The sequence below is a fragment of the Crinia signifera genome, chromosome 1, assembly GCF_055691185.1.
Source record: "Crinia signifera chromosome 1, ASM5569118v1, whole genome shotgun sequence".
Classification (NCBI taxonomy): Eukaryota; Metazoa; Chordata; class Amphibia; order Anura; family Myobatrachidae; genus Crinia; species Crinia signifera.
Window position 1 is genome coordinate 51,811,381 of NC_139217.1, and position 26,555 is coordinate 51,837,935.

A 26,555-nucleotide genomic window follows, 5' to 3' on the forward strand; every position below is an offset into this window, starting at 1 on the left:
AATGGAGGATCAGGTAGAGGTGATAATAATCCTTCCTTTCTGGCCTCGGAGATCCTGGTTCGCAACAGTACAGAGATTGGCGATTCTAGGTCCATGGACCCTCCCACTGAGACCAGATTTGTTAAGACAGGATCAAGTGCTTCACCCGGATCCAGCTACGCTAGCTTTGACGGCTTGGAGATTGAGAGGAACTCCTTGAAGCAGAAAGGTCTGTCAGACCAAGTGGTGGCGATCCTGCTACAAGCAAGGAAGAAAGTTTCTTCAAATATCTACTATAGGGTATGGCGTACCTTTATCAACTGGAGAGGGGTGACATTACCAATCCAAGAGACATCCACAGCAGAGATTCTACAGTTCCTGTGTAGAGGGTTCTCCGAAGGTCTGGCCAACTCTACATTAAAGGTGCAGATCTCAGCCTTGAGCGTCCTGGTGGAGAGAAGGCTAGCAGAGGAGCAGTTGATTATAAGATTCTGTAACGCAATTAAAAGGATGAGACCTCCAATTAGAGCGCTAGTAGCATCATGGGATCTGAATTTGGTTTTGACGACCTTAATGAAAACTCCATTTGAACCTTTGTCCGAGACTTCGTTGAGACATTTAACATGGAAGACAGTATTCTTAGTTGCCATAACATCGGCAAGAAGAGTCAGTGAACTACAAGCCCTTTGGGCGGAAGAACCTTATTTAAAGATACTTCCAGGAAGGATTGTTTTAAAGACGAATCCACATTTCGTTCCAAAGGTGATTTCTGAATTCCACCTCAATCAGGAGATCTCGCTACCTTCATTCTATCCTGACCCACAGAGTGAAGAAGAAGAATTGTTACACAGACTAGATGTGGTAAGATGTATTACCATTTACCTACAAAGAATGGAGGACGTTAGGCAATCAAGAAGCCTGTTCATCATCCCGGAAGGAGCCAGAAAGGGGCTTACACCTACCAAGCAGACCATCGCTAGATGGTTGAGAGAAGTTATCTCATTTGCATACAAATTGGAAGGAAGAGAAGTTCCGGCGATCATTTCGGCACACTCCACGAGGGCTACGGCGACTTCCTGGGCTCTGAAGGCGAATGCATCAGTCAAGGATCTGTGCGACGCCGCTACTTGGTCCTCAGTCCATACCTTTTCAAGGCATTATGAGCTAGATGTATCAAGAACTCAATTTGGGAGTCAAGTTTTGCAGAGTGTGTTTAAAAAGTAAAAGTCTATAGAACATGCTTTCGTGTCCCTCCCTTTCTTATTGGCTTTGGTATTTCCCAATGTTAAGGCTGCCATGGGATCGTAGAAGAAAACATCGGATTATACTCACCGATAATTCCTTTTCTTCTTAGAGACCATGGCAGCCATGGTTTGCCCTCCCTTTGTGTTCTTTTTTCCCAGGAATGGAAGGAGACACTCGAAAAGACACCAGGGTCTGGGAGGAGCAGGGATTTATACAGGAAGGGGAGGTCCCTGGGAAAAAAGTAACCTGTCTAATTACGAGGAGGAGGGATGAAATCCCAATGTTAAGGCTGCCATGGTCTCTAAGAAGAAAAGGAATTATCGGTGAGTATAATCCGATGTTTTTTTCCATATATTTTTCAGTTCTGGTGTGGTATGACGGGCCGACAGTCGGGATTCAGAAGGTCAGTATACCGGCATCGTAATCCCGACTGCTGGTACTCCATCAGAGGAGCAAGCGCAAAGAATCCTCTTGTAGGCCTGGTGGCTCACTGCGCTCGTCACAGGTTCTATTCTCTCTCTAAGGGGGTCGTGGACCCCCCATGGGGGAGAATAGCCAGGATCCTGACTGTTGGCATTTGAACAGTCGGGTTACAATGTCGGTATACTGTCCAACGGGATCCTGACTGTCTGGACCATTCCGGCCCCCATTTCTGCTGTTTATGGCTCCGATAAGTGCTGGATGTTCAATAACTTAAAATTTTTCTATGTTTACTGTAATTATTTGCTGCTTTTTCTTGAATCCTTTGATACATTTTACTTTTTTTCATTTTACCACATCAGTTAGGTCTTTTATACAGTACTTTTGCAAGCATTTCCAGATGGGTCTGATTCAGTATCCGTTGTAATTTTGTTAAGCCTGTCTGGAAGCCAGGTCCCTCACCGCAAACGCAAAATTTGGTGCTTGCATCACTATTGTATGAATGCTTTGCCCTCAATGCAGTGGCTGGATGTGGCATCACTCAGCTGCCACGCCTCCACCCCCCCCCCCCCCCCCCCAAAACTGTCCAGACACCTGCTTTGCCAAACCAAAAAATGTTCAGTTGCCACCACTGCAATGCCAAGTTACCGCCCCCCCGGCATGCCAAGTGTTGCCCAAGCACTAGTAAGATTTATATTCAGTTCTGGCTGGTTGGAACAAAAACATGGTTATGGATGAGTGACAGTTTGTCTGATTTCCAAGCAAATGGTCCACTGTCATTTGCTCTCATCCATAACCATGTTTTTGTTCCAACCAGCCAGATCTGAAGATAAATCTGCGTGTGTATGGCCACAGTTAGACTTGTAATAAGTACACATACACCCCTCGCTTACTTAATGGTAAATATACAGGTGACTGGTTGCCATTGACTGATGGATCAGCTGCCTGCCGCCAATGTCACATGCTGTCTATTTAAACTGTTCTGATTTTACTGTCTGAGCAACAGGTTGCTTTTGCATTCCTTGTCCGCTGGTCCATGTACTCCCTGTCCACCGGTATCCGAGCGGCCACTTTGCTGAATCCCGGGTTTGACTGTTTTTCAATCCGGAATCCCAGGATTGGAAAAAACAACCCGGGATTGGCCACCCTACTACTGATGCTTGTTCGGAAGCACATGACATGTAGGTTCATTCCCTTGTGGCATTCACTGGGGAATACTGGGTCCGAGTTAGACTCTGCACTTCAGTTTTAACTAATCCCAACAATCCAACAACAAAATGGGTTCAGGAAGAAAGCTCGTCTGGATTCTGTTCTAGATGGGTGTGGTTCAATGCACGTACAGTAAATAGATAGACAGTCATTTGGTTGACATGCAAGTAGTTGACACAGAAAATGTTGGCAAATGTTTTTCTTTTTTGTGAAATTGTTTGTCTCGTATGTAACCCCAAATACTGTACTATGTACCCTAGCAAGGCTCAGTTCACTTGCCACACTTTGGACAAGGTTATTATTCCCAGTCGTAGTTCACGTGGATGGTAACTAAACCACAATGTTAAAATTATTTACAGTATTGGCATGTAGACCTTCCCAACTGGTCAACCTTTTGACCATTTTGGATTGACCTATTGACTTTCTAACTAGATGAGGGCTACAAAATATATTTTGTAGTGTTGCCCTTTGTCCCCAGGGTGTTGTGATTGGTTGTCCTGTGAGTCTGAACGTAATAGACATACTCCCGGGTTTGAGTGGGGGTTGTAATCTGCTGATATTAGAATATACGAGAGGGGAGCTTTGTAAAGTTCTGAAAAGAGATGACCATCGAAGATTCTTAAGAGAGGATCTATGTGGCTGTTTTTGTGGCCAGACCTCGGAGAGTGGTAGTGTTGGGATTCGAGTGACCTAGACTGCTTTCAGCTTCCTGATAAGACTTGCTGTATTACAGATAACTGCTGGTGTGTATTTTGTATTTTGAGAAGGTAAATAGAACTGTGACGATGGGCTTGGGTCCTATTTCGGTGTGTGTGTTTTTATAAATGCTTGAAACTTTTTGGTGAAGTGGAAAGGGAAGAAACTATTGCCCTAATTTTCTAGACAATACATACTCCAGATGCTTTTAGACAAAGCGGTAGATGCTGTTTGCAAACTTCATTGGTTGGCAAGGTGCTCCAACAAGAGTAAAGATGTCCATTAAATTATAAGACATTTTCTCGGCTATCTTTGTTCGAAGAGATTCAGGATAGTCACCTTCATATGGTGGTTCTGTTAGCCTATAGGGAGATAAGGCTCCTAAATGTTACATTCCATCACACCTCCGATTTACACAAAACGTTCCGCTGTATGACGTTGCGATCTTTTGTAATATTACTAAAGTGTCCCTGGTAGAATATGGGCAGGGCACTGAAATATGGGCACAGTATTGCTGCATGTGCCAGGAAACAGGCTGACCAGCCGGAGAGAGTGTATGTGGACCCTTGGAAGAGCGTGTGGGGGCGTGGCCATGGTAGAGAAGAGGGCAGGCTGTTCCAGCGGGGCATTCCAGGAGGGCAGGACACATTTTATAGTTTTATAATTGGGAAGGGCACGGCGCTCCTGCTTAAACAGTCTTGCTTTAACACTAATTCTGTATTAATGGTTTTAAAACACCCTAGTAAGGTTATTTCTCCAGAGCTATCACAATAAGGGCTTGGAGGCAAATGATAGCTGCTCACCTTAACGATGCATCCAGTTATAATTCACACCTTACTTAAAGATACACTTTTAATTGCATATTAAAGATGTATCTTTAAGTAAGGTGTAAATTATAACTGTGTTCCATAAATCTAGCATAAGTTTCCGAGATGTTAATTATAATGGCGTTATATATATATTCTCTGTACACTACATTTTACATTGCTCCTATTTAAAGATCCGTACCAGAGTACAGTCAATGTATGGATACATTTGTATGCCTGCAAAAGTTGCATTGTTTTTTTCCATTTTACTCTTAATCTGTTCTACATTACGAGCAACATTAGCCACATAAAAATAAAAAATAAATTCGACCAGGAATTAAGTATTTATTGTTCCAGTTAATGGATCACTAAATAATCTGCCCCAAGGCTTTGGCTTTCCTGGGCTAGTTTCTAAATATTATAATGAAATAGGCACATTTTATTTTTATCCAATCAAACACACTTGCAACCTTTCATCAAATGAGCATTTTTGGGAAAGGTACACCTTGCAACCTGTAATACGATAACGTTTATGGAACAAAAAGATGGTTCATGCAATGCATTAGCGTGGTTTACATTTTTCATGTTTGTTTTTCCACACTTTACGGTAACGCTGTGCTCTCCAAGCAACAGAATATCGGTTAGCATTTTTGCTCAGCTGAACTGACTTTTTACTGGAAAAGAAGTGAATTAAATGGAAGACAGATGTTTAATATGTTTTGTATTTGTGTTTTTCAGGAGCCTGCGAAATACCATTTGAGAATTTAAGTTTTGTTCCTCCGCAAGATTCCTTCTCTTCACATGTAAATGCAATGCATAGACCCGCCGATCCCAAGAGTAGAATTAAAATGCATATGTCCCAGCGACTGAGGTGCGTGGAGGTGGCGAGGGGAAGATCGGGATATGGTTTTACTCTTTCTGGACAGTCGCCCTGTGTCATAAATGGTGTCATCAAGGACAGTCCGGCCGAGTTTGTAGGGCTCAAACCTGGAGATCAGATCTGTGCTGTGAACGAAGCAAACGTCAAGAAGGCATCTCATGAAGACGTGATCAAGCTAATCGGAAAATGTTCTGGTGTTCTTCACATGGTCATTGCTGAAGGAGCTGGTCACATGGATTCATGTTCAAGTGACGAGGAAATTGCTTTTTATGAAGGCAAGACTTGTCTGAAGCCAAGGCCTGATTCTAAAGCGTTGGGCATAAACCGGGCAGTCAGGGTTGTCGAAGAGATGCAGTCCGGAGGGATATTCAGTATGATTTTCGAGAATCCCGCAGGTGGTGGAAATACTGACAGTCACACGGCAAAGCATAGATCACGGTCAATGTCTGCCTCACACTATGAAACGAAAAGGGAGAAAGCAAATCGCAGCAATGACTTACTTTCAAGGGATGAAATATCAAAAATGATAAATGGTGACCCTCTGTTCCCCAATGCCCAGCAGAACATGGAAGACTTTGAGTTGGATGCAAGTATTTTGAATGTTGGCATGATAGTTGGCTACCTTGGCTCGATAGAACTTCCTTCTACAAGCTCTAACCTTGAATATGACAGCTTACAGGCCATACGCGGGTGTATGAGGCGGCTGAGAGCAGAACAAAAAATACATTCCCTTGCCCTGATGAAAATAATGCATGACAACATCCAGCTTTGTACCGATAAGGCAGGCATTGTAGCGGTCTACCCTGCAGAAAAACTAGCATTCAGTGCAGTGTGTCCTGATGATCGAAGGTTCTTTGGCCTCGTAACTATGCAAAGTAGCGATGACCAAAGCTTGTCACAGGATGCAGAAGGGATTTTGAGGACCTCATGTCATGTCTTCATGGTGGATCCAGAATTGTTCCACCACAAAATACATCAAGGGATTGCTAGGAGATTTGGATTTGAATGTACACCAGATCCAGACACCAACGGTTGTTTGGAGTTTCCACCTTCTTCTTTGCCGGTTCTACAGTTTATCTCTGTGCTTTACAGAGACATGGGTGAGCTCATAGAAGGAATGAGGGCAAGAGCGTTCCTGGACAATGATGCAGATGCCCTTCAGAACAACAGCACCAGCAGTAACAGCGATAGCGGAATTGGGAATTTTAACCAAGAAGAGAAAATTAATCGAGTGTTGGTTGTTGATTTAGGGAGTGCTCCAAACAAACATATTCCTCATGGGATGAGGGAGAATCCAGTGGCAAGAGGACCAAATCCATCTGCTCTACATTGGAATGGTTATTGTAACGAGGAAGATGGGCATTTTACTTCACATGGCGCTCTTGCAGATAAACCGCAGAACTTCAAGAAGCATTTAGGTCCATCGGCTCGTATTGAAGTTCCAGTTATTCAGTCAAGGGCGCCGCAGCTTCCCCCAAAGAAAGCTAGTACTCTGGATGTAGGAGGACAAAAGAAATGGCTACCGGTCCATGTCATACGCGATTGGCAACAGGGGAATGTTAGTGACCAGGAGTCTTATGCTGATTCAACCGATGGGTGGTCTAGTGTGAACTGTGGAACTTTACCTCCACCTATGAGCAAAATCCCAGCTGACCGATACAGAGTTGAGGGGAACTTTGTACAACCACCTACTCGCAAAGACGACTGGTCCAAGAAAGCCTTTGACATTCACAACATTTTTGGAGTTGGGCACACTTCTAAGAAGTCTAGAGAGAATAGAAAGGTAAGCACCTTGAGTCTTCTGAGCTAACGTCTCTGCTTATCAATGATATGTCTTAGAAGTTTATAATGTGACATTTAAAAGCTGCTTCTAGTCAGGGGCGGATCCAGGATAAAATGACAGGGGGGGCACCATGATAATAGAGGGTTTAGGTCGGGGAGGGGCGGTGTTAGTAATGCCAGTGTACATGCTAAGAGAGCGGCAGAGAGAGGGTGGGAATGGGATTAAAAATAGTCCCTGGCATTTAAAGTACGCAGGCTCACCATGGCAACAAAAGTGAAGGATGCAGTTGTGCGCGCGCCAAAGGCGCGCTCCGGAAAAGGGTGTGTGGCCACTCAACAAGGGGCATGTCCTTGAGTGTAGTGTACAAAACCATATACAACTTCTACACATTATGCAACAAAATACTAGACCCCATTATACTTGCCCCTTACACATGATGCCAAATGGAATGAGCCAAAATTCACATAATGCTACATGGATTTTGTCAAAATTCACATAATGCCACATGGATTAAGCCAAAATTCACATAATGCCAAATGGATTGATCCAAAATTCACATAATGCCACATGGATTGTGTCAAAATTCACATAATGCCACATGGATTGAGCCAAATTCACAAAATGCCACACGGATTGAGCCAAATTCATATAATACCACATGGATTGAGCCAAAATTCACATAATGCCACACGGATTGAGACAAAATTCACATAATGCCACACGGATTGGGCTAAAATTCACATAATGCCACATGGATTGAGCCAAAATTCACATAATGCCACACGGATTGAGCCAGAATTCACATAATGCCACTTGGATTGTGCCAAAATTCACAATACGCTTCATAAACAGGGACATTGTCTAGCAAAGGTGCGCATTAAACATTTACACCGTAATATCCATTACACGTTAAGTTACACGCCATTATGTCCATTGTGTATTATGCCGAACACGAAATGCCTATTAAAAATTATGCTACATAAGTGCTGCTTATCTACATGCTCATTGCCAAGGGTTCCATGCTCATTGCCAGAGGTTCCATGCTTGTTGCCATGTGGGATTACATGCTCATTGCCAAGGGGGAATACATGCTCGCGGTAAATGGGGGACAGCCGCCACCAGGCAGAAGTGATAGCCACTGACAGTGGCAGAGCCTGGCTGTATTCAGAGCACTGCAGGTACCGGCTATTTGAAATAATACCCCTTTCACACCAGAAAATGCATTCCCAGGTTGGCCCCTTTTACACCAACCTAGTCCCTGCATTTTCTGGTGTGAGGGGGAGAGAAGACCACCCTCCCCCTCTTTAACCAGTTATCTCATTTAACCGGCTATATCTTCGGAACCAACTGACCCATTTACATGAGACAAGTATCATATTGAAGAATTTTGAGTAGGCTTTGAATGATTTTGGTCCAGTGAAACTGGAACGTTTGGTTCCAGAGTAATCACAGCCATGAAATTACATTTCAAAAATAAAAAAATCGGTTTACACGCAATATCTCTCGCAAATTTCTGTGATGCCAGGGAGGGAAAAGGTAGCTGTTGGAACCGGGTGGGGGTCGGAATTGCCGGGTCCCATATTATCCTATGGGAAAAAAACGTAACAGCTTTGCCAGGCGATATCTCCGGTTCCCGGGGGGCTAGAGACACGGGGCTGGGCTCGTTGGAAAGCACTGGTCCTCAGCTACAAAATGAAATGACAGGGGGGGCACGTGCCCAGGTGCCCCCCCCCTGAATCCGCCACTGCTTCTAGTATTTGTACATAAAGGGCTTGATTCAGGTTCGGGCAAATAGGCAATATTTGCGCTTCTCTGCAAGCGTAGCAGTTGCATTATATGTGCACAAAGTGTCAAAGATCGATCACATCCTGGAATGAATGATGAGATCACAGTTTGATTGACAGCTGGGGGGGTGGGGAAAGCGGAAAGTCTGGACAACACAGGCGCTTCCGGGCGGTTTTTCATGGCAGCTGCGTGACTTCTCATGCAGCTGCTGCAACTTGAAACATGGCAGCAGTGCGCCTGCCTAGGCTGGGAAGGCAGGTGTCGATCCTAATCGCAATTAAATTGCAATTGCAGATTAGAGCGAGCCTTTTCATGCAGTTACAGTTGTGCTGTTGTAGTAAAACTGCGACTGCTACTGAATTATACCCTAAGTGCACTTTTCACCAATGCAAACTGGAGGAAGCCATTTTGTGTGTGCAAGAAAAATGAATAAAATACAACTTCGCATGTCACTAATCACCACTTCAATACTGGCTATGAAGTACTTTAGTGACATCACCACTTGTCACTGAGTTCATAGGTTGCGTTTTAATGATTATTCATTCATGCCAGAAAATGGCTGCCGTATTGTGGGTGTGTGAGTGACAGATATCCTTAAAATGTAGTCCTTATTTTATATAAAATGCCATTGTCTATATGAATTCTGATTGTGTCGTTCCTTTCATATGCCAGGCTTTTAGCTCCCAAGTTTGCTTTGGGCAGTGGAGTTCCACCTTTTGTTGATAAGGCTCCCCAAGTGCCGGAGGGCCACTGTTCTTCCCGATAGTTTATAATACACATCTGCCAATAATGCGATACTCTCTCGCAGCCTAGGCCTAGAATAAAGTTTACGTCATCTACAATGAAAGCCTACTTGGGAATGCTGATGGTATCTCTTCACATCTTTGTGACTGAACTTTGTATGACAAAGCTCCAGGTGCCCACGTTCTAGGCCACCAGAGAGGCCCTCAGTAGTAAGGAGCGAATCCACTGTAACGTGTGAAGTTAGACTATTGTTTTGCCTGCTGTAAGAATTCCTTTTGTGGATCATGGGGTCATCCGTGTCTATCTCCACATGGCGAAAAGGTAGACAGACATTTCACATTTGGGGGGTCCATTTGAGCATTTCCTTGTTTTAATAAATTAATTGCGACCAATAGACCGAATACCATACTTCCAGCTTTATTCAAACGTGGATCGCGTTATTGCTTTACAGACATTTGGAGATCGGCTATAACGCACAACCTCTCAACTCTTGGGGCCAAATCATATGTTGGCAGTTCGGTGTGACTTGCAGGTGGCCATTTTGTTTGCTCACACCCAGTCGTTTGCACAGATTTAGCCCCTTTACACATCTAGAACCATTTTGGCTCCACGTACGCATTAATTAATTGGCGATCACGGCACTCATGGTCATTGGAAAAACAATTTCATTTTAACACCTATTACTTACTGACACCCAAAAACAATATACTTTTTATGGCATCAACACAATTTAAGGTGCATTATTGCACATACTACCTGGATTCACTCCTAGCTCTGAATTACGCAGAATCGCTATATCTTACTAATACAGCCTATCATTTCCCTTGGAACCAGTGCCAATGGCTTCATTCTAGAATATTGGTTCAGGCCACAAAATGGCTGCCTCCACTCTGAAGACTGCTGGTGTTCTTGACATAAGTTTTAGAAAAAGGTGTCCTTTGACACCGAAACGCGTCGACGATTTCTGTGGAGAGTGAGCAGCCATCACCTCTTTTCTTCTGGATGCACTTTTGGATATACTGTATGTATTTTTATCTTTAAAATTTTTTTATAAATTTTTTTTATTCTAAATTTTTTTAATTTTTTTTTTTTTTCTACTGTGGATACTACTTTGGGACATTCTGAACTTGTATATATCCTTCCATTGTTGTGATGGAGGATTTTTTTATCGATTTTTGTTATTGTATAATAAAGAACTTTTTTACCAAGAAAATCATCTATCTTGGATATTGTCGCTATATATGGATCCTCGATTTGGACAAAAGAAACCATTATAGGTGGTTTATCACTTACACTCGTGTAAGTTTGGGTACGCAAAAATCTTCTCTTCGGTATATATGAGCACTATAGACGGTATAAAGATACCTTTATTGGGAATTCATTGATATATCACAGTGTGAGTCACGGTACGCTATCAGTACTTTCATCAATCTTTAAAGGCACGTCATATTCACCAGTCCCCCATAGGGGCATTGTTTAAATTTATTTTTATTTGGGCCCTAATTGTATCTTCATATATTTTCTCCACAATCCACGGTGAGAGAAACATCGGTTCCGACATCAACATCGGAACCAGGGCAAGAACACGCTACGGGCATATATCAACCATTTCCTCAGTAAGTGTGGTACGCACCACTCATTACCATCGGTTTTGTTACTCACCATTCTACACGGATCACTATCCGGGGAGAAACTAAAGAAACCTTGATAGGTGGTTCCATGCTTACACTGGTGTAAGTTCTTTGGTACGCATCCCTTCCACCCACTGATACACATCAACACTAAAGGTGGTGAAATCTTTTCCTCTTTAAAAAGATACCTTTATGGGAATTTATCCACACATCATAGTGTGAGTCACGGTACGCCTCTAGTACCCCCCCTCCACTTTATACTTACCTGCCTACAGAGGTATAGTTTATAATTATTGAGACACTAATACCTTTTCTTTTTCACTTTAATCACACCACTTGGAGAAAAAACACCGGTTTCAACAACATCAGGATCAAGACAAAGAACACGCTACGGGCATATATTCACCAGTTCTTCACGTAAGTGCGGTACGCACCATTTACTATATTCAGTCACATTAAGTAAAGATACCTTTATAGGAGTATCTTGCTCCACTTTCTGGTGAGTAAGGTACGATCACTCTTCTAATCACACGGGGTGTTATATAAAACCTTTGGCCTATATACTAACCCGGACTCCCCATTCTTTCCATACATCACCTCACTGAGTGGAGAATAACTCCGGAGAAATAAAAGAAGGAATACGGAAAGAGGAGAAGAAATAAGAAAAATCTCAAGGATAAAGAAACCGCTATGTATCTGTACATCGCCCAACTTACCGTGAGTTGGGGTACGCCCATCTATGCAATTTCCTTATATGCTGTGATATTGACATTGTGATTAGAAGAACACTATTGATTCCTCCTTTCTTTACCTTCTTTTGAGGAAAAGACCGTTGAAAGTCGTGAAGATACTTGAAGATTTGTAATAATTTTTTGCGCCAGAGACTTGGAAATTCCCAATGCTTTTGTGTTGTGTATATTGGTGGGTTATTGGGTGATAACCAGGGAAAAGTACAGACCTCCCGGCAGCAGTGCGCCAGTTCAGGTCATATCTTATACCTTTGTTTACATAAGTTCTAGGGAAGCAACTGCTCCAGATTTGGACAAGTAGCTTAGTACAGGAAATGTTCTACATTATGGCTGACAGGTTCCGTGTACATAATCCCCTGACATGTGACCACAGTTACTGATTGCACACAGCTCAGTCTATTTTCTCCTCATTAAGTGCTCAGACAGGCTTATCCCTCCCTCACTGGCGGGCTCTGCGGACTGTATGCGGTGCTGTACCTAAACCCCACATCCTGACCTGTCCTGGTCTATTTTATTGTTTGCGCTGTACTCTTGTTGCATAGAATTATTCTATCTCCCTACACTGTCCATTTCATTATTTACAGAAGAGCTATGATAGTCATGATCCTTCCTCTCTGTGTGCTCGCAGCGGCAAAAGTCCTGTCTGCTTTTAACCTGATTACAGATCCTCTCGGCACTGAGGCCTGACACTAACTAAATAAACCTCTTCTGCTCAACTCTGGCTTCAGGTGTTTGAGTCACCCGTTTGGTTGTCCAGTGGATCTGACAACAGGTCTCTGGTTGCTGTAATGACAAAAAAAAAAGGGGCCAAGTTACTTTAAAATTTATTTAAAAAATTGTAACTTCGACGGCGAGTGGGCTGTGTAACCCGAGTCTTAAGGTTGCTGTAACTCCCTATGAGCAATGCAGCCATGGTTCTTTACATAATATTGGGCTGTAGGCAGCTTTATAGATGCAGGAATGTGACTTATTATTTATTAACGGTTATCTATATAGAGCTGACAAACTCTGCAGCACATTACAGAGTATTGTAGTTCTCTCCTCTCCCTGACACAGTGAGCGGATATACCATATATACACGCACACAAATTCGTTCTAGGGTTCATTTTTTTGGGAGCTAATTAGCCTACCAGTATATTTTTGGATTGCGGGAGGAAACCGGAGTACCCGGAGGAAACCCACGCGAACTGGAGAAACACACGCAAACTCCGAGCAGTTAGGGCCATGGTGGGAATCAAACCCATGACCTCCGCGCTGTAAAGCAGTAATGCTAACCATTACACCCTCTGTGTAGTTGGCTTCTAGAGGTTAAACGGTGAGGATCACGCCGAAAACAAGCGATCCTCGCCGGTTAACCCCTGCGCCGGCCACTTACCCTATTAAATGTTCCGGGGGAACCCTCGATGTCAGTTGATGATGAGGATTCCCCCAAACAGTGAGGCTCTCAGCTAATACAGGGAGCGTCGCTGTTAGCCGCAAGCCTAGCTGTTTTAGTGGCCGTACATGCTGTTTCCCCGACGCTGCAAAAACCCAGCGTTGGGGAAACCGCGTATGCAGGGGGTCAGTTGAAAACTGATTGTGCGAGCTGTGACAGCGAGCAGTCAGCACTGGTAATAAATAAAGGATGGATGGGTGGAGTTGACTTTGCAGTGCACAAGCATTCTGCCCATCTAGTAGCCCACTTCAGTGGAGATAAAAAATGGTCCCATTCGGCTCTGTCACAGATGACCGGACTTACTGAGGCCCTGAGAACAGAGTTCACATTACCATGCAGCTCTGTTCTGAACACATCCTTATGTAAGAAGAGGAAGGGGGAGGGAGATTTCTATCATCCCTGTTATTCTTTATGTGCGGACCATCGAGAGAGACATGAATTTTATAAGGACGATTCTTGTCTGCTCCTCATTAATTCATATTCCTAAAAAAATGGACAATTTGTCATAAAGCGGTGTCGTATAATATGTTCTTCTACCACATCCTAACACCAGTGGGATCTTTGCTTCTGGTTGTTCCCTAGAAAAGCATTTGACAAGGATCCACCTATGACATCCTTGATTTCTGTAAGCTTAAAATATCTGCTCTGGAAGGTTTTGGAGAATGCATTTCTTTCCTAGCAGACACTACAGCGTAGGGAGGAGGAGGAGGAGGAGGGAGTCTCGCAGCCTAAAACTTAGTGTTGCTCTATAATGAGAAACATAGCCATCCTTCGGCATCCAGCAAGGAGCGCAGGCTGCTGCTGCATAATGCAGGCTTCTGGGAGATTATATAACACTGTCCAGAATACGCCATGCATGCTTGATTTCTGAGAAATATTGGCAGTTACGTCCTTGCCAGCTGTACCTAACTACTCCTTATTCACGCGGCTTGTTATTTTTATTGAAGAGGTGAATTTAAAAAAGTTAATTAAAAAAATATATTGAAACTTCCTGTAATTGTATTGTCCTACCCATATCTTCCGATACAGGTGGTACGGTCCCGATGCAGACAGCCTGTTCCTCCAATCCAATTAAAACTTGGAGTGGTGTCCCCATTTACCACATAGAGCCGGTGCAGGAGGGTGTTTGTGGTGCACCGCTATTTTTAAGGGCACATTTCAGTTCATTTGGGAGGGTTGAGAGCTATTTATCACTTTAACATCGCTACGCGCTCCGTCTGAGGTTGGGACCATTCCTATTAGGCCAGAACTGCAAACTAAATGTGCTGCAGACTTCCCCCTTTCGGAGGATTTGTGGTCGTGTCTTGAACAGTACGTTTTTTGGAAGTATGCCCAAGATCCACGGTATCCAGCTCGATGTGATTATGCACCAACAGTATCCCTGGAAAAAATATTTTAAGGCTCTTATTTGATTAATTATATTAACCATTCGTGTCACAAAAAAAGAAGTCAAGTAGACGTACAGATGAATCTTCGTAAATTATGGCTGTAGTTGCGCCAAACAGACCCTCTCTGCCTGCCAGCTCCCGCGTGACTCTAGCGTCCGGTGTCTTTTACCTGAAAAAGCACCTTCGTCACTTCTGGGGTGTTCTAGTTGTATTGTGGCTATGACGCATTTTTCCATTCGCAATTGCCGCTCCTTCGCAGGGGGTCCAATGTGGTTTTTTTTTTATTGCGCATGTGCATTTCTTCGCATGCGCTTGTTGCATGGGGCCACAACCAACAGATTGTTCGCCGGGTGCGCGCAAGCAACGTTGCGGAGAAGGGTGTTGGACGGAGGACTGCCTCATTACCATATGGGAATGCCCATCCTTTCATGGGCATTCTCATGCTAATGAAGCATGACGGACAGGCAGGGGGCGGGCAGACGTGCATCTGTAAGGTTTCTCTGAGGCAACCTTACATATGCGTGAGCCTTTGCCATCATTCCATGGTCTGCTACCATCGAATGACGGGGGCGGATCCCACCAGGCTGCGAATGGATGTTACTGTGGTGTGCAAATTTGCCTTGCGAATGGGTGGCGCCCAGCCACCATTCGCAAGGAAGGGTTTGGTGGCTGGGTGCCTTGGGAATCAACCAGAATAACCCCCAAGGTCCATTTGTATCCCAACAGTCCTGATTTTTATGGTCTGGATGAGGAGTATGTGTATATGTATATATATATATATATATATATATATATATATATATATATATATATATATATATATATATATATATATATATATATATATATATATATATATATATATATATATATATATATATATATATATATTTGTAACATATTAAAGTGTGTGTAGACAGGTAAAGAGTAACTCTATATTTGGCACAGTAAGAATAATTACAGCATTGCAGCATACAGGTGTCACAGCAGAGTACAGACTCTTCATAAAGCTCCAGTGGTCCCTACCGTAGCCCATACCCTGGCCTATCACTTGGGCAGCTATTCCACCATCAGGAGCAATGACTCTCTCAGGAGAGCACATGAGCTGCTAATCAGCCCAAACCTGACACATTTATGCCCCTTTCAGACCGCACTTTGTAAACGGTATATTGCCGTTTTTTTACCGTTTTAAAACGGTAATCTGTGCGGTCTGAAAGGTGCAGATCCAATTAACTGTTTGAAAATACCGTTTTTTCAAACCGGTTAAAATGCAGGGTCCTACCCGTTTCAGACCCGGTATTTTGGGATCAAAATCGGGTCTGAAATGGTATTTAGGACCCAGCCAATGAGCTGGGTCCTAAATTCAGAGCAGCGAATATTTAATGAGCACCCCGCGCGTGTCGTTTCCCCCCCCCCCGCATGTGTCGACACCCGCCATGCAGCCGGTACCTTCGTTGTGGATCCCGGCAGTGAAGTATGGTCGGGGAAGCACTTATGAAAAAAAAGCGTCTTTCAGAAAATGGCTGCCCCATAGGAAAACCTGTTTTAAAAAACTGTCTTTCGGAAAATGGCTGCCCCCATACGAAAGACAGTTTTCTTATAAGAAAAGTGACTTTTGGAAAATGGCTGCCCCCATATGAAAGACAGTTTTTTAAAACTGATTTTCCTATGGGGCAGCCATTTTCTGAAAGACGCTTTTTTTTCATAAGTGCTTCCCCGACCATACTTCACTGCCGGATCACGCAACGGAGGTACTGGCTGCACAGGAAGGGTGGGGGGGATTTGGGGGTGTTAACCCCCGGGGGAGGGGGGGCGGGGGCGGCACGCGCTGAAGACTGGCTTTGACCCTGTTTTTGGAAAGTTTCCAAAAACGGGTCTGCCAGTGTCAAAGAAACCGCACTTAAACGGTAATATACCGTTTAAGAGATGCGGTGTGAAAGGGGTTTTACCTGGCAGACCCGTTTTTGGAAACGTTTCCAAATACAGGGTCAAAGCCAGTTTTGCGGTCTGAAAGCAGCATTCGTTTCTCTGCTGCTGCTCTAAAACCTGGAGCGGATCCTCCACATTATCTTCATGCGGAAGTATGCTGTCCCTGCCACCTACACAGGGCATGGGCAGCTACTTTTGGAGTTCTTAACAGAAAGTCCGTCTGAACTAGGTCTGAATCACTAAGGCACATGAGGCGTTCTGTAATATGACTGGTGTTTTCGTTTACAGGTAGCCTTTTTTTTGCCTTTTTCCTTTATACTGCACACAAAATTGGCGTCCGTGTCCTGAAAATCGGACCACAATCCTACACGCCTAACACTACTATTTTAGCTTTTATTGGGTATTTCCCACAATGCTTTGTGTCGATCGAGGAGATGCATTATTGGAAGCGTTACTAGGATTGACAGCTAAGCTTATTGTTCACGCTTCTGCTGCCCCAGTCTTTTCTTAAGGGATTACTACACATACTCACATTCCTTGGCAGCGGTGCCGGTCCTCGTCCATCCATATATCACACCGTAGAGAGTCTGCATCTGTGTAGTAAGACGGTTGGCTCTCGGTGCATTGCTACATCTCTGCTATGGAAAAACACGTGAAGCTGTAATGCTATTAATTTTAGTGGATGTTAATATCCACAGCTGCCCTGTTTTACAGACCTTGCCAAAACGTTTGCCACAAAAAGCTGATTGAGTAGATGCGGTGGCGGTGTATGACAGACATATTTATATACTGCCTGGGCAATTATAGGCGATTATTTTACAGCAGTTACAAACAAGGGATTAAAGCAGGTTGAGCGTTTTGGAAAGAGCTAGATGGAAATGTGAAGGGGCCCAGCAGCTGCTAGCGCTGAATGTGTTCTGTAACGGTAGTAGTATCCATTGGGCTGGGCATTACCTGCAATTCCGTGCGTTGGACTGGAGCAGGGTCTCATTGTGGATTAATGCCGGTTTGTAATGTTTTGGCTACCGTAAGTCACCCTTTTTATTATTTACAGTTTCTTATATAGCGCAGCAGACTCCATTGCGCTTTACAATAGTAGACAGTGATAAGACAAACTGGGTAACAACAGACAGACTTGGAGGTAGGAGGGCCCTGCTGCAAGCTTACAATCTATAGGGACATAGGAGGGAAACACAAGGACAGGCATCAGTAATAGCATAGCACTCCCACCACGTTACAAGTCCAGAAGGGACGCTATATAATACATAAGTGCCTCAGAGGGTTAAACGTGTGGATGAATAAGTAACAATCTGTCTTTAAAATATCAGAACATACTATACAACAAGGGATTAGCTACTATAAACATAGGTTGAACTAGATGGACGCAAGTCTTTATTCAGCCTCACCTACTATGTAACTATGTAACCGTAAGAGGTGAGTTTTCAGGGAACACTTGAAAGTCTGAAGGCTAGTGGAGTGTCTTAGTGTTCCCCCTAGGAATTTTTGGGGGCAGGGCGCCGCTGTACGGGATGGGGGCGGACCGGGCCCGCCGACGTCATCGTTGTAGGCGGTCCCAGGCTGCCGCGTCACCAGAGGAGGCGTGCCCGGGCTGCCGCGTCACCAGAGGAGGCGTGCCCGGGCTTCCTCCGGCTGACCCCGCCGAAGTCCGTGAGCTGCCGGGGAAGCCTAGCGCCGCAGAGATTGCGGTGCCTGGAGCTTCCCCGGGCACAACATTAGTCAGGCAGCAGGCTCTTTTAGCGGGGCGCTGCTGGAGGGGCAGGGCGCATTTTGCCCTTTAGAAATCGGGCAGGGCGCAGCGCCACGCTAAAACAGCCTAGCGGGAACACTAGGGTTTTACTGTGCGTGGAAGGGCATTCCATAGGATGGGAGCAGCCCAATGGAAGTCCTGTAATAGTGAATGGGAGCAAGTGATCCGTGCAGAAGAGAGACGCAGATCTTGCGCAGAGTGGAGTGGTCGAGATGGGAGATACTTTGTGATAAGTACAGAGATATATGCTGGTGCAGTATGGTTAATAGCTTTATATGCAAGTAGAAGTGTTTTATATTGAATACTGTAAGGTACAGGCAACCAATGGAGGGACTGGCAGAGCGGATCAGCAGACGATGAGCGTCTTGCAAGGAAGATCAGCCTAGCAGCAGCATTTAAAATGGATTACAGTGGCGAGAGTCTGTTCTTGGGAAGACCAGTTAGGAGACTATTGCAATAATTAATGCGGGATATAATGAGTGCATGGATAAGAGATTTGGTAGTGTCTTTTGTGAGATACGGTCGTGTTTTGGATATGTTTTTTAGATGCATGTAACATGATTTGGAGACCGATTGATCGTGGGGAAGAAAGGACAGTTCCGAGTCGAGGATGACCCCTAGGCAACGAGCTTGCGGGGTAGGGTAGATTGTTGAGTTGTTAACAGTGAGATATCAGGATGGTAACTGATCTTAGTTGGCGGGAATATAGGTAATTCCATTTTGGAAATATTGAGTTTGAGTTGGCGAGAAGACATCTAAGATGAGATGGCAGAGAGACATTCAGAGACTCAGCCCAAAACCACTGGTGACAACTCTGAGGTTGATAGATAGATTTGAGTATCATCCGCATATAAGTGATACTGAAATCCGAAAGAGCTGATTAGTTTGCCATACGAGGAAGTATAGGTTGAGAAAAGCAGAGGACCTAAGACTGAACCTTGCGGAACTCCGACTGACAGAGGTAGTGAAGAGGAAGTAGAGTTAGAGAAGCGAACACTGAAAGAGCGATCAGATAGGTAAGATGAGAACCAGGAAAAGGATGTATCATTAAGACCTAGGGAGTGTAGTGTTTGTAAGAGAAGAGTGTGATCCACAGTGTCAAACACAGCAGAAAGATCTAGAAGAATAAGTAGTGAGTAATGGCGTTTAGACTTAGCAGTTGCCAGATCATTCACCACTTTAGTCAGTGCTGTCTCAGTGGAGTGCTGGGAACGTAAGCCTGACTGAAGTGGGTCTAATAGGGCGTGAGAGTTAAGAAAGTGTGTGAGGCGAGAGTAGATAAGTCTCTCCAGTAGCTTAGGGAGGCAAGGGAGCTGAGAGATAGGATGGTAGTTAGAGAGAGAGTTAGGGTCAGAATTGTGTTTTTTCAGAATGGGAGTAATCACTGCATGTTTGAACAGAGAAGGAAAAGTACCAGTAGCAAGAGAGAGATTGCAGATTTTAGTTAAGGTTGGAATAATCACAGGAGATAGAGTTTTAATGACTTGTGCAGGTATAGGATCAAGAGGCGAGGTAGTGGAGTAGGAGGTTAAGAAGAGTGTGGATACTTCCTTTTCATTTGTGGGCTCTTTGTTTGGCAGTGTCCAAAGCATTGCAGTAGGAGTGGTAGCTAGTCTTATATGTGAAGTCAGTCATATTACGAGATTTGCACCATTGGCGTTCTATTTTACGTGACTGATTTCGTAGTTGTCTTGTTTTTTTGGAGTGCCACGGTTGGCATCTAAGCCTACGTGGGGTGATCTGTGCTCAGTATTTTAACAAAGAGAAAGCATCAGTCCTATGATTAAAAGATGTCAAGTGATGTCTGCTGCCTGGCTTAGTACTGAGTTGTGCAAATTGGGCTATTGACCCAAGTGGTGCACGAGAAAGTATTTTTGTGGTCCATTGGGGGTTGTAAAAGATTGTAATGCTATACGGACACGGTGAGGTTTTGTAATAATGGTACGCTGACACAACTGGGTATCGGAACAATAACTCATTGTTTTAGGAACCACAGCACAGAGACCAGTAGGTTATGCAGACATGTGGAGTATTAGAGCAATGGTACTTTGACCCGTGGGCGCTCAGTACTGTTGTATGCTGACACATATAGGGTATTACAATAATGGGATGTAGACATGCACTGTACTTTGACGGTGTCCAAGTCAACTATAATACCGTGTGGAATTTGGTAGGTAATCAAGGCGCTTTGCAAACATTCAAGGTGAAACCCAAAAAACAAAAGCAAAAAACCACAATAGTGTAATATGGTTTTAACAGTTCAATTAAAACTGGAGTCGACTCGTACCGAATGAAATGCTCTACATATGAGGTAGACAATAAGGCGTAGGGAGGGACATATGCTTGTCACAATGGAACCAAGAACTCCTCTCACTTTCTTTAGATGCTGATGAATCTCAAACTGATAAGAGAAACTTCATGGTGCAGTATAACATACTTTTATTCACACACAATTAAAACATCACACAATGTAAGGGATCTCAGGACTCTCACCATTCAATTATGTCCACAAGTGATCGTAGACACAAAAGCATGAGATGAAAAACCACCACAGGTGTCCCTGGATACTGACTGTAAGTCCGTCCGGTCCCCTTCCAGAGTGTTTTCAAACGACCACTGCCATTTAATTCGGTACGAGTCGACTCCAGTTTTAATTGAACTGTTATGTACTGTTAAAACCATATTACACTATTGTGGTTTTTTTCTTTTGTTTTTTTTTGGGTTTCACCTTGAATGTTTGCAAAGCGCCTTGATTACCTACCAAATTCCACACGGTATTGTATGTAACTAACCTCTGGAGTGGTTCTCCAATTTTTTGATTGTGGTTTTGGGGCTGCTATTTAAGCGCATGATAAATTAGTCCAAATCTTTTGTCTTTGTAGTATCCATGTCAACTATGTCAACATTCTGGACAAAAACCCGCAAAAACTCATGTCGACCTTGCCATTGTCGACTTATTTCAGGTGTCAACCTAAGGTCTGTTGATCTTCAGCGTTCGACCCAATGCATGTCAAGCTAAATTGGGTTGACTCAATGACCCACACCCTTTACCATTGGCATGATGTTTATGGTTCACCTATGTATGAGTAAGTATTGAGGTGGATGTAACCACAATGAGTCATATTTATTTATTTATTTCGTAGAGTTCAAAATACGTCCATTCCGGTGGGATGGTTCAAGGTCCACAGCGCTCCTCAGGGCGGAGGTCACTTGGAAGGTCCAAGAGGTTCAGCGTCACACGATCTCTTGATAATCTGGAGGTAAGAACATTGTGATCTACTTATGTGGAAAGTCTTCGTTCTGGTTATCTGAAATAATGTACATATCTGTATGTTTAGCGGGAAAATATTCTCTGTATGCCGTTTGTCTGTTGTTCGTTTTATGAATGGCCGTATATAAGGGCCGTATCGCGACATTGTGATTTGACATCACTTCCTTATTACACAGTGATTGGTCACTTTATACTGCGCAGATCTGATGGCGCAATTGATTGATTTAGAACAGAATTGGTTTATTGGTGCAGAGTATGTGACTAACCCCTCTTTGTCAGCAGATTATGTATTGGCTGCCTCGCACTGTTTAACCAAAATCGAAAGGGAGGAAATAAGTGCAATCCCTTTCCCTACAGGGCCTCTGCACTGTATACCACATTTCAGTGTACGTTTACGATGTAAAGTCCTTTTAAATAAATGCTGAACTCCAATTACCTCTTGCGTAACCTAGCCGTGTCTGTGAAAGGATGCAGCACCAACTGTCCGCTCCAGAATAAGAATATATCTTTAGAAAGATATTGACTGTCGGGATCCTAAATCATAGCAAGATTGCAGAATGATCCATAAGAACCAGGGGCAAACCAGGGATTCCCGGAGCTGGGTTTCCAAATGTTCGATTGTATAACAATTGTCACCAGCCATTAAAGTATGCATTATAGCATGTAACAAGCTATATCCTCTGCTAATCCCCTACTGTATTGTTCTATGTATTGTATTGCAGCTGAGAACAATAGATGATAATAAGCCTTGGCGAGCCATGGCTCTCCAGAGAAGGCTAGTTGAAGAAGGCTCCATCTGTACGCTACATTCTTCCCTTTTATACTGCATGTACTGGCTACTGACCAGGCTAGTGGGAGGCCCCTGCATTTGTCTATGGTTAATAGAACACTTGTAATCCCAAACAAGATGTATGGAGAACTAGTTATCCCCAAATAGTTCAGTTTGTCATGAGACCTACACCTGTTATGAACACCTACTGTTGGAATCCTACTTGGCAATCTGGGCCAGAGATTACTAGTTAGGAAAGCCTTAAATCCATTTGCGAGAGGTAGAGGTAGGTTTATTAGAGTGCTCAAAGCAACCAATCAGATTGGTGCTATTTTCTTCTAGATGGTGCTAGAAGATAAGTAGAATATGATTGGTTCCTATGGGCACTATCTGAACTTGCAGAACTTTTATAAATGTATCCCTTAGTGTTATTTGAACAGTGCGACATAAGCTGTAGTTCAGGTGGTGCCCATACACTAGTAAGATTTATCTTCAGATCTGGCTGGTTGGAACAAAAACATGGTTATGGATGAGTGACAGTTTGTCAGTTTTCCAGCATTTCCAAGCAAATGGTCAACTGTCATTTGCTCTCATCCATAACCATGTTTTTGTTCCACCCAGACAATTCTGCAGTTAAATCTGCGTGTGTATGGCCACCTTTAGGTGGTTTCTCTTAAAAGCCAGGAGATAGCGGTAACAACATATAATATCTCTTCATACTCTGGGGTCGATCCTATTCTATGCGGATGATTCGTGAGTGGAAATCCTCACGGCACCGGGCACACTGTAGGACAGATGGAATTTGCTAAAGCGCTCACACCTCCATAGGATTGTGAGAAATTTTAAGCGATTTCGGGCCAGAGAAGGGTGCGAGCTCGGCTTAATTTGGGTGCCGTTGCCAGCGTTTGAACGGTACTCCTCTGTATCTGGTTTATGGAAGCGGCAGTTGGTTTTCTATTAGTTGCTGGTTCTTTAATACAGATCCAGCAAATCAACCTAAGTGGTGCTGGAGGCTATGTGTGAGCCGGAAGATGACATTGGATCTTTTTAAATAAACATAAATGTAATTGATTGACTTGAAGCTTCTCCAACCACAGTTGGCCACGTGACCCAGCTCACACTAAAGCCCCATACACACTAGAAGATAAAGTGACAGATATCTTTCAGAAAGCCCTTTCTGACCGTGTTCCTTACAAATCTAGCTTTGTTGCTGTGAGACTAGTAATGTTAATATATATGCATGGAAGTTCCATATATGTTTGTTAAGGTAGAATAATCCACAGTAAAAAAAAAACGGATTTAGATTTTACGTTGATTACCTAAAAGCAAACTGCATCTTTTTGTATTGATGTTAATGTTCCACTTTCTGCTGCATAATGCATGGAATTCTGCGCTGCCTGCCAGAAGATCTAATGCAGAGGTTTCTACAGTAAACCCCATACTTAATCTTATGATTAAGAATGGAAAGAATACCACTGCCGCTTGTAAGCCTAACAGCCAGTGTTGTGTTTCCAACAGGCTGGGCTTCTGTGGTATTATTTGGCATGGTAATCGCATTTCCACATTTTTGTCCAAAAGATTTAAACTGTCCGCTGAGGGCAACACCCAGATTTACAGCAGTAAGTACTGTAATAATAGAGACACTATTACACCCAATCCTGTGTATATGCACCGTAGTAACAGGCACTATTACACCAGTACTGTAATATCAGAGACACCGTTACACCCAATGCTGTGTAAATGCACCGTAGTAACAGGCACTATTACACCAGTACTGTAATAATAGAGACCCTATTACACCCAATGCTGTGTATATGCACCGTAGTAACAGGCACTATTACACCAGTACTGTAATATCAGAGACACCGTTACACCCAATCCTGTGTATATGCACCGTAGTAACAGGCACTATTACACCAGTACTGTAATATCAGAGACCCTATTACACCCAATCCTGTGTATATATGCACCGTAGTAACAGGCACTATTACACCAGTACTGTAATTTCAGAGACACTATTACACCCAATCCTGTGTATATGCACCATAGTAACAGGCACTATTACACCAGTACTGTAATATCAGAGACACTATTACACCCAATCCTGTGTCAGAGCACAGGAGTAACAGGAACTATTACACCAGTACTGTAATATCAGAGACACCGTTACACCCAATCCTGTGTATATGCACCGTAGTAACAGGCACTATTACACCAGTACTGTAATATCAGAGACCTTATTACACCCAATCCTGTGTATATATGCACTGTAGTAACAGGCACTATTACACCAGTACTGTAATATCAGAGACCCTATTACACCTAATCCTGTGTATATGCACTGTAATAACAGGCACTATTACACCAGTACTGTAATATCAGAGACACTATTACACCAGTACTGTAATATCAGAGACCCTATTGCACCCAATCCTGTGTATATGCACCATAGTAACAGGCACTATTACACCAGTACTGTAATATCAGAGACACTATTACACCCAATCCTGTGTCAGAGCACAGGAGTAACAGGCTCTATTACACCAGTACTGTAATATCAGAGACACTATTACACCCAATCCTGTGTCAGAGCACAGGAGTAACAGGAACTATTACACCAGTACTGTAATATCAGAGACCCTATTACACCCAATCCTGTGTATATGCACCATAGTAACAGGCACTATTACACCAGTACTGTAATATCAGAGACACTATTACACCCAATCCTGTGTATATATGCACCGTAGTAACAGGCACTATTACACCAGTACTGTAATATCAGAGACACTATTACACCCAATCCTGTGTATATATGCACCGTAGTAACAGGCACTATTACACCAGTACTGTAATATCAGAGACCCTATTACACCCAATCCTGTGTATATGCACCATAGTAACAGGCACTATTACACCAGTACTGTAATATCAGAGACACTATTACACCCAATCCTGTGTATATATGCACCGTAGTAACAGGCACTATTACACCAGTACTGTAATATCAGAGACACTATTACACCCAATCCTGTGTATATATGCACCGTAGTAACAGGCACTATTACACCAGTACTGTAATATCAGAGACACTATTACACCCAATCCTGTGTCAGAGCACAGGAGTAACAGGCTCTATTACACCAGTACTGTAATATCAGAGACACTATTACACCCAATCCTGTGTATATGCACCGTAGTAACAGGCACTTTTACACCAGTACTGTAATATCAGAGACCCTATTACACCCAATCCTGTGTCAGAGCACAGGAGTAACAGGAACTATTACACCAGTACTGTAACTTCAGAGACACTATTACACCCAATCCTGTGTATATGCACCGTAGTAACAGGCACTATTACACCAGTACTGTAATATCAGAGACACTATTACACCCAATCCTGTGTATATGCACCGTAGTAACAGGCACTATTACACCAGTACTGTAATATCAGAGACCTTATTACACCCAATCCTGTGTATATGCACCGTAGTAACAGGCACTATTACACCAGTACTGTAATATCAGAGACCTTATTACACCCAATCCTGTGTATATACACCATAGTAACAGGCACTTTTACACCAGTACTGTAATATCAGAGACCCTATTACACCCAATCCTGTGTATATGCACCGTAGTAACAGGCACTTTTACACCAGTACTATAATATCAGAGACATGCACAATGCAACATGCGTTTTTGAATTAATAGTATTATAAGAAATAGCCTTTGAAAATAACCTGTTTTAGTTATGAAAAGCGGTGCCATCTCATTTTATTATTGTCATTTGAAATGTTACTATAATCCCCCATGTTTGTGCGCGGTTATGTCTTCCATCATAATCAGCATTCGCACAATCCACCCCAGTCTCTTATGGTCAATTCTGTTTTGTAAGAAAATAAAGGCGGTCACACATTACAACTTGGTCATATAGGGCATTATTCAGGGAGGGATTCACTAACATCCGCAGCCCCAGTCAGCCGCACATTGCTGGTACCACATAGATAATTATCGCATATCTTGCGTTAAGAGCTGTCCTTTGCGATGCGCCGGGCGATGGCA

General features: G+C 43.4%; 1 protein-coding gene across 1 annotated transcript in view; it reads left to right on the forward strand.

The window, feature by feature from the left end:
• Positions 1–26,555, forward strand: part of RGS12 (regulator of G protein signaling 12) — a 173,193-nt gene that overhangs the window by 12,344 nt on the left and 134,294 nt on the right. The window contains exons 2-3 of the mRNA XM_083151805.1: positions 5,094–7,018; positions 21,591–21,707. Coding sequence (XP_083007931.1) covers positions 5,168–7,018; positions 21,591–21,707 — 1,968 coding nt within the window. The 5' untranslated portion in view covers positions 5,094–5,167. The remainder of the gene's footprint in view (positions 1–5,093; positions 7,019–21,590; positions 21,708–26,555) is intronic.